The sequence below is a fragment of the Amblyomma maculatum genome, chromosome 4 (assembly GCF_055883805.1).
Source record: "Amblyomma maculatum isolate TAMU_Amacu chromosome 4, ASM5588380v1, whole genome shotgun sequence".
Lineage (NCBI taxonomy): Eukaryota > Metazoa > Arthropoda > Arachnida > Ixodida > Ixodidae > Amblyomma > Amblyomma maculatum.
The window spans coordinates 63,610,612-63,631,908 of NC_139347.1; the positions used below are offsets into that span (position 1 = coordinate 63,610,612).

At 42.9% G+C, this 21,297-nt stretch overlaps 1 protein-coding gene across 2 annotated transcripts in view; it reads right to left on the reverse strand.

Moving 5' to 3' along the window:
* Positions 1 to 2,714: 2,714 nt before the first annotated feature.
* LOC146191255 (acid phosphatase type 7-like) overlaps positions 2,715 to 21,297 on the reverse strand; it is a 39,553-nt gene continuing 20,970 nt past the window's right edge. Inside the window, exons 4-12 of one of the 2 annotated variants that reach the window (XM_084599902.1) lie at positions 17,546 to 17,571; positions 15,219 to 15,316; positions 14,812 to 14,883; positions 12,672 to 12,786; positions 11,940 to 12,053; positions 6,842 to 6,970; positions 5,961 to 6,032; positions 3,001 to 3,138; positions 2,715 to 2,910 (exon numbers count right to left, since the gene is read on the reverse strand). In XM_084599902.1, coding sequence (XP_084456028.1) covers positions 2,854 to 2,910; positions 3,001 to 3,138; positions 5,961 to 6,032; positions 6,842 to 6,970; positions 11,940 to 12,053; positions 12,672 to 12,786; positions 14,812 to 14,883; positions 15,219 to 15,316; positions 17,546 to 17,571 — 821 coding nt within the window. In that variant the 3' untranslated portion in view covers positions 2,715 to 2,853. Of the gene's footprint in view, positions 2,911 to 3,000; positions 3,139 to 5,960; positions 6,033 to 6,841; positions 6,971 to 11,321; positions 11,703 to 11,939; positions 12,054 to 12,671; positions 12,787 to 14,811; positions 14,884 to 15,218; positions 15,317 to 17,545; positions 17,572 to 21,297 lie in introns of those variants that run through there. The other variant, XM_084599903.1, reaches the window with a different exon arrangement.

A 21,297-nucleotide genomic window follows, 5' to 3' on the forward strand; every position in this document is an offset into this window, starting at 1 on the left:
AGCAGCTTTAGCCCCTTGGTCGGTCTACTGTATCCCATCCTTCTGGAGAATTTCCTCTCAACGCGTGTATCCCGACGCCTTCGAGAACGGGAAGAGAGATACCAGAGCCCAAGGCATACGTGACGTCAGAGGGCAGCGCGACCCGTGTGAAGTGGACAGCTGCTGGGGCGGCGCCGCGCGGCTTTACCGTGTGACAGACTCTATCTCGCTAACGTGTCGCCGCTCAGCCGTTACCATGGAATAAATGGGTTCCCACATAAAACCGCTGCTTGTCGTCTGAGGAAGGCGGCAGGTTGAGCAGTGGCATAACGCTCTCAGACGTGTCCGCTGCCTGGCAATGCTACGCTCAGGTGCAGATACATTTGCGAGCATGGCGCGTAAACGCCTTTATCGGCCGATAATGTCGCGATGCTTAAACGATGGTCTTTCTTTTGAAAAGTTTTCGATAAGTATATTAGAATGCTTTTTCGCTAAGCAACTTATGAGGAGAAAGGTAGCCGAGAGAGACACTTAACGTGCATTTTCCGGGTTTTGATACTCTTAGGAGCCCGTCGTAGCGCCAACCGCAGGCAAAGTGAACACAACATATGAGCTGATGTTTGACAGTATATTAAAGGTGCCAAAAAGGCTGCCGCTAATTGTCGAGATTATGAAGGCCAGGACAAACTTAATCCGTATGCGCGAAGATTTTCAATTTTTTTTTTTAAATTTGTGGCATGCACTATTTACTCACGTGATTTGACTTACGTAGTGCAATGGTTGATCGCCGTCTCCGATATACAGCGTTTAAGGTACTGCGGCACTGTTCGCATACGCCCCCCTCGCTCCCCTCCTTCCAAGCACACACGCACACGCATCGACACAAGCACGTAAACAAAATGAGAAATAAAGTATATACTTACACTGCACGGATATTGAATAATCCTAACACAAATGACAGTAAAAGATCAGGCTTTTGATTTGGAAATTTTTTGTTCCATATTACTGCTCATCGTTGTTGTTGCGACTGTAGAAAGCAAGAAAAGAAAATGCACGGGCCTGTCAACTGGCTCTATAGATGAGCCGCCGTCGCTTCCACGTGCGGACAGAGGACATTGCACTATCTTATCTCCGGACCAACTCAAGCGCACGCTAACTTCGGTGGGTGCTGGCTTCGTTTATCCGCTATATTTAGCTTTATGTCTTAGGTTCTGGAGGACAGTGAGCCTGAGAGCCATTTTGTGGAAATCTCGTCGTCACAGCCGACCGTAGCAGGGAGTATCTCGTATCGGAAACTAAGTGCCGTCCCTTCTGGTTATACAGTGACGAAGGTCTAAGTATATGGTCCGTGTAATGATATGCTAGGCAAGGACTTCCCAATAGGCTCACATGACCAGGACTGGCCTGAGATAAGTGAAATCCACTGTGCGCATGAGATGATAATGGCGCGGTACAGTAGGTGCTGTTCCATTTGGCCAATGAGAAACGTCAACAAGTTTTTTTTCGTTTTTAATCAATTTTAAGAACGAGTATATACACAGTTTTTAATGCGAGCAGCGGTTCCTTTTCTCTTTATTTGCTTCAAGTGAAGGTCGTTCAAAGAGATATGTACGTCCATGATGCGTAGAGAGTTTCGTCGATGAGTTAGGGTGAAAATACTCCAAGAATGCGCAATACTGTCACGAGGTTTTAGGGGCCGCGAATCAAAGTTCAAACCACCCTACTCATCGACTGCGCGAGTGATTAAAGAAGCTTGCAATTAAATCGCAACGCGAGATGCGAAACTACCTTCCTAATGAAGAAAAAATGTACTATATGATTAATCGACAACTCCTGAAAACCTTTCTTGTATTTTTCTTTTTCAGCACGAGAAAACCTTGAACGCATTCCTTCTCACTGTTACTCTGCTATTCCAGGTACCTATGGCAACGAAAAGTACCTTTTGCCTCACCGCTAGGAAGCCACAGGGTAGCTCCGCGCTTGTGTTATTATGTATTCTTGGTGATGTACTGCTGGGCTCGTTGATCTCGGAACTTATTCATGGGACTTGTCGATGGCACCGCGGCTCACTGTGTCTCGTGGGAATTCTGCACGGCGCACAACAGCATCCAGTAATGATGAATGTTAACGAAAGGAGGCGCTCGTGGGACGAGTTAGTTTAGAGTTCCCGTGTTTGCAGCTAAGACGTGAACGCAAACTCTGCACAGTTGGGCTGGGTTTTCCTTGAAGGTAATCTTCCTCGCGATTCCTCTCTAAACGCTGCTTTATTATTCTCTCTTGGGTTTAAACTTTGGCAAAAACAGTGACTAAATGAAATTGAAGTTATTTAGTGATTACGTGCGTGAACATTTTTATCTCGTTAGTATATTTTGTCCAATGTCTCCAAAGTGTACATACCGCACAACTGCCCTTCCCTCAAAAAGTCATTAGTTTTTATTCGTTTTTTTTTTTTAAGTCGCGAGCAAATAAGACCGGATTTAATCGAATGTACATAGATCTTTCATTGAAATAATAAATAACGTGGATAAGCTCTATACGACTTAAGTTCGCGTATTTACTTAACTAGCAAGACCGATTTTCTTAATAAAAAGTGCACTAAAGCAGACAGTCTCGCTAGGGTCGGAAAGAAATGTTTCTCTGAAGTTTCTCTGAAAACTTTCTTCGTCCTAAGAGCAGTGTCTGTTCCACCCTTTGAAAAGAAGATTGTTACCATACTAGTACGCTTCAGAACAAAGTTGGGGGTTTGTAATTCTCCTGTACTGCCAGGAATATTATTTAGCTTTATTGAGAGTGTGGAAACAAAAGCCGTGACAATTTTCTGACTGTGTAGCTCCAGCATTATGTTAAGATGGCGGGGCTTGAGATAGCTGTTCGTCAAAAATTCCTCGGCCTATCTTTTACAATGTACGTCGTATCGACGACGTGGGGCTCCTGGAATAGAAAAGGGGATGATCTTAGAGTCTTACACTGGAGATGAAAACTAAGAAACAAAGAAAAGAGGCTGCTGATAGCCGACTTTACCTTTCTTGTGGATATCTGCTGTAGTAGGATGTGTGTCTTGTTGATCAAGTGAATCTTAGTGAAACCGTAGTCGGAGATCCTTACGGCACTCCAAGGCTTCGGGTGGGACACGAACGTCGAGAGATTTTCCCAGTTTCCCTGATCAAAACCAGAACACATTAGTGATTTTATAATTAAGAAGGCAACGCTAGGCGTGTAGTTTCATTTTTAACCAGTACAACGGCAGAAACGTTAGTCATCTCTTATTATGCTCTAGACAAAGCTATATATACTCACGTTCAATACATGCTGACGAATACTTTGTTAACATTGATCGTACACTGATCCTTCTTAAGTACCTATCGGGGTGGCTTCCCTGTGTTGATCCCTAAGTTGTAGGTAGAATCTTGTCAGCAAGGGCCGCATGCAGATCGAGGGGGAGAGAGGGGGGGGGGGGGCAGAAATGTTCGTGGGCCATAAAATGCCCGTGCGCGTTAAAGAACACCATATGTTAGACATTAATCCACAGCTCTCCACTAAAGAGCTTCTCATTTCCAGTAGATTGACTTGCCTCGGTGTTTTAGTGGTTGTAAAGATTTGCAGCCTGAGCCGATTAGAAAGGCTGTAGCCTGGTCACACTGCTGCTTTTGAAAGGAAGTGAAACGAGAACTCGCCGACCCACCACTGTGCAAGTTAAAAGTCTAAAGAAGCGGGCACAAATCCTACAGTTCGTATACTCTGGCCTGTGCCATAGTATCCAGTGTACACATTATCCACGATGATGAAGCGTTTAAGTCAAGTCAATCATTTTGTTCAGGTAACTGCCCTGAAGGATATCCACGAAAAAAACAAAACTGAAACAGCAGCTTGCTCAATGAAGAAAAGGGAAGAGCATTTTTTCCAGGATAACGGCTCCGTGCAAAAGCTGACCTGGCAGAAATTTGTACAAGCGGTTTTGCGAGCTTCATGTTTCCTTGGTGGGTTATAAGAGAAGAAATTTCTTACCAGCTGTCAAATGGTCTGTAAGAAATGTTTTGTGTTTTATATTTTCTATGCAGTTTTCTGTGCGAGGGATTGAACATTGCCGCCCAGACCTAGTTCGATGAACTAGATTGCGATTTGCAGCTCCCATGGCGGCGACAACGCTAAACCATTCCCAATTACTGAAGCTGCTTTTTTAATTGCAGCCATGCAAAAGAAATACGATTTCAGATGTGAAAATAAAAGAAAACCCAACAAGAAAGGAGGCAGACGCGCAACCTGCCTAAAACGTTTTTTTTTATTACTCGTCTCCGGGAGCACTAACAGTAAATACCAATTACAACCTGAAGGTCAAAACAGGTAGACTGCGTCTTACACTTTTTTTCGATGCTAATTATGTTACGCACACTTGTTATTTTGTTGCCTTTTGGGTAAGCAGAGCATGTGTAAATATTACACGTTACTTTGGTTCCCTGTTGTAGTGCATTTCTTACTGTTATTTGATCGAGCTTGCACCATGCGCTTGGAAAGGGGATGTGTCAGCGTAACGCCTGCAGTAAGTGAATTACTTTAGACAGCGAACAGGTAGTTCTCCACTCCCGATTTTGCTTCGCCGGCGTGTTCAGAATGTGTGTCTTGCTTAAGCAAAAAACAGCGCAACAACGGAGGCAGGAGAGTAGAAAGAAGACGGGACCAGCGCTGACTAGCAGCTGAAGATTTTATTGAAAAGAACAGAAATATATACTCCATTCACAACCAAGAGCACGCATGAGCAGAACTAACAGCACTGATAGCTGATAACTTGAAACTTATCAAGATATCGCCCCCCCCCCCCTCCCCCTCTATCGTCGCAAAAAATGTGCTAATTCCTACTTTTTTATTTTTTTTTTCAACTTCCACGGTAGACGTACTTCTATATATGTTATGAATTTTCCTCTGCACTGCATTTAAACATATTGTAATGGTGTTACAACGAAATAACGTACTTCGTCTGTTGGCTCTCAGCTCTCGCATTTCAGTGCATGTGGACGAGCATTGATTGCTTTTTTATGAAATAGTGGGGCCGAGCAATTCTCGTGGCCCAAAATTGCGAAACGCAATGCGCAGAACCCGAAGTAGAGCTCCTTGCCAGAGCAAGGTTTGGCGAGGCCCCTGCGCGTCGCGGGACGACTATATAGGTCGTAATCTGAGCGCTATATATGGGAACTTGTAGCTATTGAGTTGACTGATGGTCGTTGACGGTTGCTCGTAATTTTGTGGGCTGAGACAAATGTAATATTGTAAACAAGGCGGAAGCCTACGTCTAATTTCTCAAGCATTTGTCCAACAATATTCCTAAACCGAAAACTTTGCTCTCGGTAGGTTGCGCATAATTCCAACAACGTCTTAAATTTTGTTCGGATTGAAACCTCAGTGCGATCTAAGCATAACGAGGAAGTAGTCTTCTTCTAAGCTGGTGAACTTACCAGCAAGCAGGTGGGAATAATGAGTGCTACGTTTATAAAATCAGTGCGCAAGGTATTATTTTCGCGCAGCACTTCTTGATAGGTGCAGTTTCAGCAACTGAAAAATCAGGCGCCGCGCCCAGAAGTCTAAAGGCCAAAGTCATGAGGCCAGCACCAAATCCGAGATCATACTTGGTCGAAACGGAGGATGGGGTCATAATCCGGCGAAATCGGAGAAATTTCAATTGCTTTGCAAACTCTTTACACTTATCCTCACAAACAGCAGTTCTAAAAGCTCCACCTTCTATTCCTGTACTCTCTGCACCATGTGCCAGTGTGGTGTCAATGCGCATGCGCGGGGCACTCGGGTGTAGTCTAGCACATGCGATGCGGCCACTACATTTTCAGAACTCCTCACGTGGTGGCGTCAGGGGTTGGTAACGCACATGTAGGCCGACGACTGCAAGTTATGATACAATTGTACAACGCTTGACCTGCTCTTAGCCCTGCCTGCGAAACCGGCAAGCAATCTGTGCTGCACGCCACAGTACTTACCGCAGCTCCCGTGACGACATGTATGGGTGCCTTTGGGTTCACGTACGGGTCCTTTCCGCCTGTCTTGTACACCTGCCATCAGAGACAGTGTTGTGAAAACTGGTTCGGGTGAATAATTTTTGTGCCGTGAATGATAATAATATATCGGCGCGGTGTGAAAACACATTTCCTCCGTTCTAGCCACTGGTTTCCATGCGATATTTCGCGTGTCGATATGACATAAAAGGAAACCAACAGGCCAAATCCTCATACAGCTCAATATCCTGCACCGGTTTCTGCCTGCTGCAGTCACTCGCACTCATGATAATGCTATCTTTCTTAAACTGCTTCATGTCTGACATTATTACGTGTACAGAAGCGCCCCCGGCGATAATTTTGCTCACATCTACGTTCAAATGCTGTCCCCTCATGACTGCTAGATAAAAAATTTGTCTTGCGATTTAGAGAGCGTATCGCAGTATATATTATTTTACAATCTTTGATATGCTCAGAACATAGTACGCATTCGGGGCGTTGACCTGAGCCCAGTCCCCGAGAGAACAAAAACGAAAAAAAAAAAAACACATTGAAGAGCGATGCACATTCATGGTTACGACGAATAGTTTCAAGACGGCAATGGCCGTCAAATGCAGCACAACACCGTGAACGCGCGTGCAATGGTTAGATACGTGGAAAGAACGCAGAGCATCTCGCCGCGTCGCCTCGGGTAACTTACGCTGTGCACCGCTGAAAACCAAAGCACACATTTCTATTGTTGTGCGATTTCAAAACCGTGATGTTTTAAGAAACGCATTCAAAGCTGAGATCATTGCTACATGGCCTTTATGTCTGGAGGAATAGCGGGGGGAGGGGGGTGCAAGAGCACTGTCACAAGCTCCCACCTGGCCGTCGTATAGGGGCCACGTGCGCTCGTACGAATGCTGGTGGCCGGTGAAATGCATGTCCACACCGTACTTGAAGAAGAGCTTCTCCAGGCCGTACTCCTTTGTCAGCGGGAATCCTTGGCGAGCCTGCGAAGATTGCAATCCCAGACAGGGAAGGTTCGTTGCTCGCTTTACGTTCACGTGGCGTAGGCGTCACAGAAACGTTTATTTGAGAAGCCTAGATTGGAGCGACGAGAGCGACACGCTAGGTGCTGTAGTGTCGTCGCCTCGGATCTTATGCTTCACACCTACACTTTAAACCCAAGTTCACTTTTCATACTTAAAGGAATATTCCAGGCGTTGTTATCCTGTTGATTGTCAGCTAATCTTACAGCTTTGTTCGCGAAGGTGACACAAAAGATAATAAAAAAGAACAAAAACAAGCCGTCATTCAAATTCCGTCTATTGGCGACATTAGTATTGCTGGTTCCGCGTTCTCTTACAGTGACATCTGGCTGTTACCTAACCGTTAAAAGGCTACCTTAGTAAATGAAAACAGCAGGCGTGGTTCGGAACCTTCACACACAACGTGAGGTAAAAATTGTTGCTCATTATACCGTGTATAAATAAGTGATAGGTGCTTTTTTCCATCGCTTGTATCCCTCCATGTGTAACGTTGATAAATCGTAAAAAAAAAAATAGGATTGCTGGAAGCGAACTTCTTCGAAACTGAATTGATGATTCTGAGCAAAAAAAAAAAAAAAAAAAAAAAAAAGAAAAATTTGATTGAAATGCGAGTTATATATTTGTATGACTATTCGTAGCTCGCGCAAATATTTCCCCAAAATAATTATTCATGGGAAACCGTGAACCACTAACGGTGACGCTATAAATCTTGGAGCTAAGAAGTGGTAGCTGCCCAAAAGACATAGCATTTACCTCAACTAATGGGAACACGTCACGATATCAGTCTGCTAACGTTCTGACTCGGACGTAAGCGCTAAGGAAATATATATATATATATATATATATATATATATATATATATATGTATATATATATATATTGAATTTATTATTCTTTATTCCTAAATATCATCATAAGACTAATGCTTGTCTATACCAACAACAAAACATAAACGAAATATCCCCAACGGTTGCCTTGGACTCGTAGGCTGTTCGCTCCTTTGAATTTTATAATAACGAACCCCTCGATTTCCCCTTCCCCTGCTATATATATATATATATATATATATATATATATATATATATATATATATATATATATATATATATATATATATATATATATATATATATATATATATATATATATATATATATATATATATATATACTGACGACGAAGGTGAACAGCCTAGCGCTATACCTCAGTGTGTGAGCGGCTCGCGCGTTACGGGCTGTGGCCTGGGATACAGAGCAAGGAAAAAATAAAGAAGACTGCTGAATATGGCGGACCTGCCGTGACACTTAGCTCGCAGTCTTAAAGGATGAGTCCAACCATTGTTGCCACCAGAATGATCGTACCATGCCGCCGGGCGAACTTTTTCTCGCAGATCGGCCAAGACAACATGATGTGCGGTGTAGGAGAGGGCTATTATTATAAAATAGTCGCACAAAAAAACTCCAGGGTACCCTACTCAATTTTGATACTTATTATTCTAAAACAGCTAGCACAGGACCGGGTTAACTGTAGGAAAATGGGAGTGGACTTCACCCTGCAGTGGGTATAAGTCCAGGTGATGATTTTGATTCTAAAGGTGACTGAAAACTTCACTGTACACTCGAATTGTTTGGAATACTTGGGAGCTCGCAGTGTTTAATTCGTTCAGTGAGTCGGGGAAAAGGATATTCGATTTTTTACTCGAAACTTTTGAATGGATTCACAGACTTAGTCACGTACCCAAATGCGAGGACTACTTAGAACCCCTTTTTGTGGGGTTGTTATGAACTCTATTTCTATTTCACCTGTAACGGACGGGATTAATGCCCCAAGGCTGTGAAGTGGATTCACAAGACATTTTTTATTTGTCAGGACTCTGCTTAGGCTTACTTTCAACCATATCATTGCGTTCACAAACTTTTGAGTAAACTGTGCATTGCTACTTGAATTTAATGCCGACTTGTAACGCCGGACGTAATCTATTAGCATCAATAGGAATAGTAGGAAGCCAGCAGCTCTGGAAACCTGGAACGATGCAGAACGGCACAAGGCGAGCGTAGAAAATCCGCGTGCTCAGAAACTGTTAGCTGAGGCCACGCGTCGCGCAAAACATGCTTCCCTCGTTTACCGGAGGTTATTAGCTTCTTTCTTTCTTTCTTTTTTTTTGTGGGTATTGATTCCTTAAGACCCCAGGAAGGGAAAGAAACCAAAAAGATAAGGAATTAGAGCCTGTCAAAAACAGCTCTTTTTTATCCCAGCGCTGGCATCATGTTGCGTGGAAGAGCACAAACACGGTCGCAGTAAAGACGACACGCGAACGGATAAAAATAAAAGAGGAAGCAATAAGTGTTGCGCGCGAGATAAACAAAAATTACAGTAAAGAAGACAAAAGATGACCGGAGCAAACTACCGTGGCGAAATAGGCTTATTTCTCCCTTGCTAAGGCGGAAGTATGGCATTTCCTTCTCCGTGTCTTCGGGAACGCGTATACAGAAGACAACTGGGGAAGCAGAGACGCCTAATGGACATGGCTGAAAGCCGCTGGTTTCTCGGAGGGAAAAAAATAGAGGTTGTGTTACTATTCAATTCTGCCCTACTCAGGAAAGCAATAGCCGCCATATGTTTGCTGCGACAGAGATATCCACTACTAGTACTTACACTACTGCACGAACTCATGGTCGCGGAGTATTTATTGCGTATGTATTTAGTGTCTGTGCTAGTGAGACAGCCTACAAGGCTGGATCATGGACTCTTCGCGCTGCCTTTGGGCGGTAGGCATTTGTTTTTCTTTGTGCTTTACCACTTCGGAACACGGGTGGCTGTGTAACTTCTCCCGGGAAGCCACACTGTCTGAACAAATCTTCTGAAGAACGCCATTCTACGGCCTGGTGTTTACCTCAAAGCACACCTTGGAGCCACCTCTTCCAGCACCACCGGCAACAAGCATGCTGAAGACACCAGCGCGAGACTAAAATTCGATTAGTGTGTTTGTTCTCGACATCAAAATATCGGCTTTGCATAACCTTTCTATGCCGATCACGTCCTTGAGATGGAGGAGGAAGAAAACGTGCTCATCGACACCTATTTTCCTTTTTACAAGAAAAAAAAGAAGCGGCGAGGAATGCCTGGCAGGTTTTTCAGCGCTCTAGGCATTCCTGAATTGCAGCCGTTGAAGTCTTTGGCAGACAGGCAGCTTCTAACTTTGAAAAGACGTGACGGAAACACTAATGCATGTTGTACCCGTGGAAAAATTTTTACTTGTAGACATTCTCATATAGAGAATCCCCGGAATAATAATATCGCGGAGGCGAAATTTCAACAGGATTAACTGTGACGGTGCTACTGACGCGATTGTATGGTTACAGGAGCAAATAGTTCACGTTTTTTGCCTGGTATGATGACTATTTTTCTTTGAAATCGGTAAGTATAGTTCCTCGTCTCCCATATACACAATATACCGGGTGACCAAGCTATATAGTCGGATATAGGTCAAGAAAAAAGCGGCAAACAGCACTCAAAGGACCCCCTCCAGCAAGTGGCATCGCTCCAAATGTGCGACGTCGCGGCGCACACGGGGAAAAACAAAACAAAAAACAAACCAACAGAAAAACGTGATCTTCCGCGCTCATGGGCTCGCGAGATTTATATTAGGGGACCCAACCGGTTAGGGGAATAGGGTAATAGCGGGGCGACAATGCGCACCCGCGGAGAGTTGCGATGAACAGGCACAGTGTAATAGCGTGGTGCTAGTGCGCATGCCAGAGTAATTACCGCCCCCCTTACTTTATTCATCACAACTGTTCGCGCGTGCGCATTGTCGCCATGCTATTACCCTAATCTCCTAACCGGTTAGGTCCCCTTATGTCAGCGGTGTCACCTCGTATGGCTGTAAGACGGAAAAGAGATGCAATGAAGCGCAGAACAACCAAGCGGTTTCGTGAAAAATCGACGATGCTGAAATTCACCGTCATAATTCGTCGTTTTACCTGTTCTACTCCGCATGAAGAGCAAACGACTATAGTATCGATCCAATTGAGTAAAGCTATGTATTTTTGCTGGAACTCGCCAAGCATTTAAGAACTATTTGCCAGCACGGACTCACTCGAAGAAGGTGCAAGGAGGTCGGCCGTGACATCATGGTATATCTCGGCAGCTATTAGTTGGAGGGGGGTCCTTTGATAGCTGGATGCCGTTTTTTTTTTCTGGACCTGTACCCGACTACAACTTTAGCCAAAGGTTAAAAAATACAACATTTGAGATAGACCAGAGAAACCACTTGTACACGGCTGTCAGCCACCTGGCGCTGCACAGACAATTTTTTATTTTGCAATTAACTGATTAGTAATTAAGATATTTTTTCTAATTTATTAGGTATTGCTTTTAGACAACAAATGTGATTTACAAAGTTGGAGAACACCTTCTGAAGCACCCATTCTATTTATTTCCGATAATAAATGCCTCACGTGTATCACTTTTCCGAGGTCTAAAAAAAAGCTTTGCGAAATACAAAACAATATCACGTGACGCGCAGTCGTGCGCCCCGATTGTGGTTCTCTCAATCGTGGTCTGAGTGAACGAAATTAGCTGCGGCCGTGGCTTGACAGCCCAGTCCCAGAGGTAGGCTGATATGTTGGCGATGGTTGCAGCCAGCACGGTGAGCTCGCTGCGACTTGCAACGTCGCATGCGCAGACTGCCCTGAAGGGGACGAAAAAAAAACCGTCGCAGACATGTCGCAGAATGGTCCCCATCGCTATGTCAGCAAAAACCTTATGTTTTTAAGCGTGTGTAGGTCTGCTTTATAAGCATATAATTTCTGGTTCATAGTGCTTTGTTTTGAACGGATATATATATAAATGAAGGGCTGCTTGGGGCGCGCGCAATAAAGAAGTTTCCTTGATTATGAAGACAGGCAGAAACGGCCATGACACTCACAATACTCGTATCTGAGTTGCAGTCTCTCTTTCCATTGTTGCTGCAGTACATAGGGCGGTGCGACATTGTGAAGATCCACGGCCTCTTAGCTCTATTTTCCGGCAGGTTGGCTTCCTAATTAGGAAGATACAAAAAAGAGTGGTTGTGAGCACTTTGACATAGTAAAGCAGCGTCACGTCGAACAAAGAACGGTGTAGAATGTCTAAGGTTTCCCGGTGAGCTGTATTATACAGAAACTTACCACAGCCCACAAATGAAGCGCTTAAGTAAACTTCTTGATTAAAGGCATTACGCAATGTCGGTTGTTTGTTCATCACTCACGTAACTATAGGATCGTCATTTTGAAAACGTTCTTAAGTTATTTCTCTCGTTGTCGTAGGTTCTTTTTTCACTTAAATTATATTTGGTAGAACGGGAGATCGGTTGATGATTTCAATATTCTACTTTCTGGCGGCCAACGTGTGAAATAAAAAAAAGAAAAAACGAACGGGAGTAGAATTGCTTAAAGAAACTAGCAAAACAGTTCCACTTTACCCTTAATTATCGGAACCTAAAATAAAGCGTGGGGCTACCCACGGGCAGAAAGGTGCCATCAACTAAATTATGTGAAAACAGATTCTAGAAGTGCACACATACCTTTCTGATGCAATGTTCACGCGCTGATAAAATCGCATTCTCATTTGTTCATATCCGCGTGCCAAGTACTGTTTAGTCATTTGTAGGGGACCATACCTGTAAGTCTTTCACCAACCAGTGGTACTGGCGTGAAACTTGATGCCAGCCATACTTCAGGAAGAAGTAGAATTCCGTGGAGTAGCTTATGACGTGTGCTGGCCCAATGTCAAAGCTGCGATGACACACTGGTGAGAGCTTGCGATGGATGACATACGTTAAACACAACACATACCTAATACATAGCCGAATGACCTAAGCTGAAACAGTAATTTATTTGATCTCTTCCCATTTCGCCGTAGCAATATTCCTTAGAAGTTGAGCTACTGCGCTTAGCTTTTTGACATTTCCCCAAGCATCTGCCTAGACTACGATTTACGCAATGTCTTATTTCTTATCGCAATCACATTCTGCCATGTGCAGGGTGTCAATTGGTTTTGTTAATAATATGTAGATCTTTGTTTAAAATCGGGATCGCTTCAAAATAGCAGTTCAGTTGCGCTTGAAACAAGGCATTCTGAGTGCTCTAACAAACCTGTCGTAGAGACCCATCCAAAGCACACAGCTTCTAGCATGACAAACGCTCAGCGGTGCTTTGTAAACAAGTTACTCAAACATTCCGCCATCGTTTTTCAGAAGGATACAAAGAATACAACACAGTGATAGACTGGAAAAGGTTGCCCCATATGAGTTTTGCTTGCACATTTTAAGCTGACATATTATTATTTTCATTCACCCGTCGATTACGGTGCAGGTGCTGATTTGTATGAAATTTCTTTTCCAAGCCATTGGCCCTTTATTTCTCTGTACACGAGGCCTCATTGACGAATCGATTTGGACCGAAACGCAGAAAGCAAGGCTGCTGTGCGTATTTCTCGAGCATTCATTTACTCCCCGAGTCCTCGAAATATTTCGTAGAAAATCCGCTTATGCGCCACGACTTGCGTCTGTTTCGAGGCCTTCTTCTTCTTCATCTTCTTGGCCTTTTCAAACATAGCGCCTAGCCCAATGGCGGGATTGAGAGGCCTTTATTGTTAACAATCGACCGTCATTTTCTTCATCGCTGAGAAATTTAAGTGCTTGCTCATAATACAAAAAAAGGCGACCTGTCATACAGGAATCAACGTAACAGCTCCAACAAAGCCGCATTCATAACAACGCTGTGCAAATCTCTTGTATGTTGTGCTAATGCTAAGAATTCTTGTTTTTGTCTTACCTTACCGAGTGCCTCTAAATTCATGCCCATTAACGCAATGTTCCGCCTTTTCAATCAGAACGCGTGCTTGCTTATTCCACTTACAAGCATTTCTGCAATCGGGTCGTTAACCTTGCTTTTAGTAGTCCTTAAGCTTTCTTCGAACTCAAATTTATTTAATTTTACCGGAAAATTTTAAAAGCGAGCCTTACTGCTAGAATAAGAAGCTATGAATTATTCTTTCTGCGAGCTTTAATAAGAAGGATTCAAGAGTGCTCAAGAAAAGTAAATTAACTGCGGTTCACAATGATTATAATTGCAGAAAAAGTGCCTGAGCAAATAGAAGTATGGGACGTGGTATGCTTGTCCAGAAAGAAAGTGTGCACGTGATTGTGACAACGAAAGTTTTAGGTTAAGAAATGCTGCTGTTAGACAAACTGCCGCACCGAACGCACCCGGAGAAAGGAACGCACCTTGTCCAAAATAGAAAATATATTATATTCTAGACAAAACGCGGCTTCAGAGTCATTTATTTAGAACGGATTGGTCTCTATAAGGATTTTCACCGGATAAAGCTAGCTACCACGACGTCGAGTATACTAAGGCCCTCCCTGAGACGGTGGTAAAGAAACAAAGGTTTTTAACGTGGAAATATTAGAAGTTTTTAAAGGCACACCTATGCAACAGTACATCGAGACAGCGGAAGTTTCGGAGCTGAATTTCAAATCCCGCTAAGCATAGAATGGTTTTCAGTTCACGTTTTACCAAAATCGGGCAGTTGAATTCTCTGCGAAAAAATTATCCTGAAATTTTGTTTTGAACACGCTATGTTTAGAAAACCTTGGACCTCGGTGCTTTGTGACCATGCAAAGATGCCCTCGTACCTTTTAATCCATCATCATCAAGCAAACTATACTACTTACGACAGATTCGCTGTAAGTCACCGCTTCGTAAACAGCCCTTCAAATTTATCATATTCAAATAATCCTTTGGTGGTTTTCTCACCTATAAAAGAGGTTGTTGATGATTCCACTCTTGTCCATCATCGAGAATCGATTGGCATAGTTTGAGAAGTTGCTGCAGAGTTAAAGTTTGGCGTAAGTAGGGACGAAAATTGATAAGTCAATTTAAACAGGAAAATAAAAGTATATGAGACAATCGGTATAACAGTACAATAGGGTGATGGTGACATTGGTGGTTGGTATAAAAATAGAAAGTATTTTTTTGTTTGTAGCAGCAGTGACCAACAATCTTTTATTGAAAGAACAAATCAGTTTGTTACTAAATCTTACGATGGCTGTATACTTTCGCCAGAGGCGGGGAAGAAAAAAACAATTTTGAGGCTAATGCATAAGAAGTAATTTCATACACACTACTGACAACTTTTGTAAAATAAACGGCTTGATACCTACTAAGCGTTCTCATGGTTTCCAACGGCGGTCATATATGGAACATAGGCAGCGATCGGCTCAATCTGCCGCATGAACTCATCTCCAATCTTGGCATCGTCCTGCAAGGATACACATTCGGTAAATTTTAGTGAAGCGCTTCATTTCCAAAGCTTATTGGGTTTACTCCGAGCTTCCGGTATATCAAAGACAAACCTTTCTAGATGTGTGGTAAAGAAGATCAGACTCTTGAGTGAGTCGAAGCAGCAGACCGTTCTACCTGCCACCACAGCAATTTTACTCGTAGATTGTGTGCCTTTACGGAAAGAAAGTTTAATCTTAGCTTATTTACGGGAACCATCAATCCTAAAGCGTTTTCTCATCTTTCAGGATATAAGCAGCTCTAATTTTTTTGCAAGCTGTAGCGGATGAAGGACAAATGATAAAGAAAGAGGAGGGCTCGCATAGCGCTCTGCGTGCTCTGCTCGGTCTTCGCTCTTTTTCTTGATGCGCTGCAGCTTGTAAAGATGAACCAACAAGCCCTAGTTCGGCGTCAATTAAATATTTATTTCATTTTGGTACATCTCTTGCTACAGCAGAATCTGCGCATTCCTGCTGTTTTACAAATGAAACATTATAGGAAAAGTGAATCATACTTCACCGCACGTAAATTTATATGCAGTTTATATTAGGCACTGACGTCGATTATAATCCGTAAAGCACCCGTACGCGGCTGAGCACACACAAAAACTCCGCTTTATTTTGATCTGCTGACCGCCATAGCTCCACCTCTATTGGTCTGCATAAACAGCACCAATGGCTGACTCTGCTTCGTAGTTCTTTCGGTGTTTGTCCCGGGTGGGCTATTCGTCCCTGCTACCTTTTTTGATAGTGTGACGATGAGTTTAAGGCGTTTTAGGTAGGTTAGGAGGCGGCGTTATGCGTGGAAATTAATGCGCCTGTAATTCACTCATATCGACATCCACCCACGTATAGTATGCTTGACGTAACAGTCATGCGTAACTGATAACCGGCTTCGACCGTTCTTGTTCTTGAACATATGCTGCGTTTGGTGGTTAACGAACTGCCATATTATTATCTATTGTCAGATGTTCAATACAAGCCTGCTGGCAAAAGTCATTCATTGAAAGTTGATTTATATATAACTGATAAATGATATTCACATTGTAAATGCTTTGAATTGCAAATCTTTGTCAACTACAAAAAAAAAAAAAAGAGTGGCTCCGAAGATTGATATTCGTTTTGCTTTTTGTTTCAGACATTTGAATTGAACAGATGCCTTCATCATAGCGATGCGCGCGTGTATTATATATAAAGAAATAAGATTTTTTTCGAAAACAGTGTTATATTTACCGGCGCTACAATAACGTCGTAAAAACGACACAAATGATCATGACTAGACTTACCAAAGACTAGTCTGAAAATCTCGCCAAAATTCTTGTGAACTAGTAGTTCCTGGGCGACGCCTAAAGCCAAGTGCCAACTTGGTGATAGGCATGTAATAAAGCCTCGTGTGCTGCTTGCGTCCAAGTAGATAGAGGTTCAACAGTGTATTTTTCACTACAACTTAAGCCTGCTTCGTGGGTTGGATTTGCTGGAGGAGAAGTCAGTTGAATGATGATCACAATCAAATCCTAGTTGATACGTTACGTCGCCAAACCGACGATTTTAGTCTAGGAAAAGCAGTAGACAATTTGAGGAGACCATATACTACGACTTGAGACATGCAAATGCATCGTGACTTGTTTTGTGCCGCACCAATTAAATATGCGCAAGCATGCTTAATCAACTATTGATATCCCAATAATCCTGCGCATGTCCGTGACGTGCAAGCCCAAGAAACTCTTCATTCCTTACCCGCTCGGCAAAGAAAACCCCTGCCCAGCTGGGAAGAAGAGAATGCGACGAAGGATTAATGACGGCGCTGCATTCATTTGCTTAGACGGCTGCCACTGGGTACCATTTGTCCCGGCTAAGAGATGTGCGTTCGAGGAAATTGATGACAGGGCTGCACTCTCCACGTTTCTACCCAATTTTCTCCTACTTACTGCCGGGAACACATCCGTGCCTGTAACTTCCAAGTATCTTTCTTAGCCAATGAAAGAACTTTACTCGGAGCTTGGCAGAAATGAACGCTTTTGCTAAAACTCTAGAAAGGAATATTGTAGCAGCGAACTGCGCCTTTCATGCCGGCTCGCGGCCTAATAACACATTGGTCTATACATTAATGTTTTTTTTTTCCCCGATATAGTCCAGCCCGCCATTGAGCTGTGCAGGAGACATGGAAAAACAGCATTGCATCATCAACTGAAAATAACTATCATACGTACCGACTTCATGTCGTAAGCAAAGTCGCCTGCACGGAGGAAAAAAAAAGAAACATTAATACGATGCACACAACGTTTTGCAACGGTCCTGAGACGCTTTAACCAAACGTTTTGTTTGCGGGTGATTAGGGCAATCGTCATTACGCAAATGGACGGGTCTTACAGAACCTTGAACCTTTTCACTCACACTAAAGTGTCCTAAAGACCGATGCTACAAGCAGCAAGGAACGGTGGTCGCTGAACTGTTAAGGGCCATTAATATGTCTGCACCGGAATTATATTGGACGCTGTACAACATGAACTGGAGGGCTAGTTGGTCTGACATCTTCAAGTGATGCAGGGCAACGGCACTAAGCCTGTGTTTCTCCCCTTCTCTCGTCTAGGCTTCGTGCCATTGCGCTGCACCACTTGAAGATATTGGGCACTTCTTCATAATAATTACTGACGTCAAAGCAGAGTGAATGTACAAACGCAAAGATTCGACATTTTCAAAAGTAATTTGTCATTAGCTCTTGTGGCAGTAATTTGTGTAGCAACTAGTTTTTCTTAGCGCGAATTGAACAATTTGACCCAGAAACATTTTCAGATAATATTCAACACACTCCTCTGTTGCTCATTTTTTATCTCGATGAATGTGAAAACAAAATGCAAATAGATATATCAGTTAAAGCACATGCTTTCGTACGCTTTCCAAAATAAAAAGAAGAAAAGCAACATATTTTCGGAATGGATATATGTTCGAAATTGACATCTCTGGTTTTGTCAAATGTTCAATTAAGTTCTTCGTGCCCCCCCCCCCCCCCCCCCCCCAAAAAAAAAAAAAAAAAAGAAATATTTGGTACGAGTAGGGAGATGTGCGGAGTTTTATTTTTATTGCCGTCTTTCTTTATTGCAAGTTTTGGTTTACGGGGTTTAACATCCCAAAGCGACTCAGGCTAAGAGAGTGGGCATAGCGGAGGACTCCAGAACTTTTGACACACTGAGGATCTTTAACTTGCCCTGACATCGCAAAGTACACGGGTGCCTTGCGTTTGGATCCATAGAAAAGCGGCCGTCGCAGCCCGGACTCGATCCCGCATCCCTGGGAACTGTAGTCGAGCGCTCTAATCAATGCGCCACCGCGGCGGGACACCTTTTTATTGCAAGGGCTGAAAGCTGCCGTGGTATTTCTAAAGAAGGCTATATCTATGAAAGCGTCTTCGGTGATTGATACGCCTTTACTTCATCGATGCTAATGCTGAGTTTTGTGAAACTGCCAAGAATACTTTGTGGTGTCATCCACAGTCAAACAGATGCATGTAACATGTCTAAATATATTTTTGAGGAGCTTAGGAACTTAAAAATTCATCTGCGTAGGAAACAGAGATTCATTACCCCACCATTAAGTACTTGATGAAATGTTAATTCTTTTTGGTTTACTTAAACTTCACACATTGATCAGTAAAGATGACCACATTAGCATGGGCGCGTAAACTTAAGTGTGCTTACTAACTGCACTAGTATACACAAGCTCTGGATAACGCAGAAAGTTCAAAGCCTAGTTTATTAACACATGAATTAGGTTGTAGTGCGCAGCAGAAATTCGCGTTCCGAAAAAAATTTTTTTTTTCAAACGTAGTTTCCTAATAAATGTATTACAGCTGAAAATGCAAAGTCTTCGTGATTTGGGAAATATTCTTGAGTATATATGATAATTTTCATGGTAAGTTCTATTATCGCATAAAAATATGGAGAAGTAGAACATATAATATTGCCGAAAACCGGCGTGTTTATGACCGCGTACACAAATTGAACGAACACGCGTACTTGATTTTACCTGCAAAGAACTAGTAAAGTAAATTCAGTCAGCTGTGTGGGTTAGGAATATTTTGAATAGTACAGTACAGTACAATAGTATTTTGAATAGCAAATAGTACAGCGGCAAATATTATAATGTGCTGCAGAACCCTGAGAAAAAGGCATTCTTCCGGGCAGGTTGTGGGTGCCACTTGCACTTTGGCACCCAAACCAAGAGCTCTGACATGCGGCGTCTTTGGAAGAGCAGATCTTAATTATCATATGATTCCATAGCTTTTCGAAAAAAATAGAACAAGAACACATAAAAGCACGCATATATATTGCGCGTTTTGTATGAACGATAGTTTTACTATCCCTGATCTTTTCAGGGGTGAAGCAAGAGACTTGAATTTGGAGTATCTTCTACAATAGCCCTTTTCTGCATGCACGCCACTCGGCAACACTCATATACAGGCCGCTGCCAAAGCCCTTTCTGTCATGAGCCCAGCCGTAGCCAAAGTCAGTTTCTGCCTGTGTGCGCCCTCACTTAGTTCGTTCACAGCGTCGGCTTAGCGGCAAAGAGACGATTTGATTGTAATGAGTAAGCTGTCGATTTTTGTTTGCCGTGAAGTAAACAAACAGTTATCAGTCACTCGAAATCAATGAAAATTGACTAAATGACCTTAAGTATTCATCAGCAAAAAAAAAAAAAAAATAAAATAAAGGAAGAAAGAAAGAACGAAAGAAAGAAAAAGAAGGAAAGCCCTTGGAAGTCCTATGGAAACACCACACATGTCTCCTTATTTTCTTAAGGTTTCACCGTGGCTAAAAAGTATGCTATTCATCTTCCCTTGGACTTTGGTAACAGTGGCTTGGTCAATAATTCTGGGAGCAGGATATGTTTCATGATATTTTTTCCATTTCACTTTTGGGGTGATTTATTTCTTCCGCCGGTAGGGAAAAACAGTCAGACGTTCCACCAGTGACGAAGATGAGGTCAAGGAAGCACTAGAAACTATGAAAAGGGGGAAATCAGCTGGAGAGGATCAGATAACTACAGATTTGCTGAAGGACGGGGGGGATATCGTGCTAGAAAAACTGGCCACCCTGTATACGCAGTGCCTGGTGTCATCGACGGTACCGGAACCATGGAAGAATGCAAACATTATCCTCATTCACAAGAAAGGGGACTCTAAGGACCTTAAAAATTACAGACCAATCAGCTTACTGTCTGTTACGTATAAGGTATTTACTAAGGTAATCGCTAATAGAATCAGGACAACCTTAGACTGCAATCAAGCAAAGGATCAAGCAGGGTTTCGGAAACGGTACTCTACTATCGATCATATCCATACCATCAATCAGGTGATAGAAAAATGCTCGGAATATAACCAGCCCTTATACATAGCATTCATTGATTACGAAAAAGCATTTGACTCAGTCGAAACCTCGGCGGTGATGCAGGCATTGAGAAATCAGGGGGTAGACGAGCCGTACGTGAAAGTGCTGGAAGATATATATAGTGGCTGCACAGCAACCATAGTTCTGCATAAAGAAAGTAGCAAAATTCCCATAAAGAAAGGTGTTAGGCAAGGAGACACAATCTCCCCATACTATTCACAGCTTCTTTAGAGGAAGTATTCAGAGACTTGGAATGGGAGCAGTTAGGGATAAGGGTAGATGGAGAATACCTCAGTAATCTGCGATTTGCTGATGACATTGCCTTGCTAAGCAGCTCGGGAGATGAACTACAAATAATGATTGATGACCTAGACAGGAAAAGTAGAAAGGTAGGCTTGAAAATCAATATGCAGAAGACTAAGGTAATGTTCAACAGCCTCGAGAAGGAACAGCAATTTACATTAGGTAGCGAAGTATTGGAAGTAGTAGGCGAATATGTGTACTTGGGACAGGTAGTAACCGCAGATCCGGACCACGAAAAGGAAATAACAAGAACAATAAGATTGAGATGGAACGCA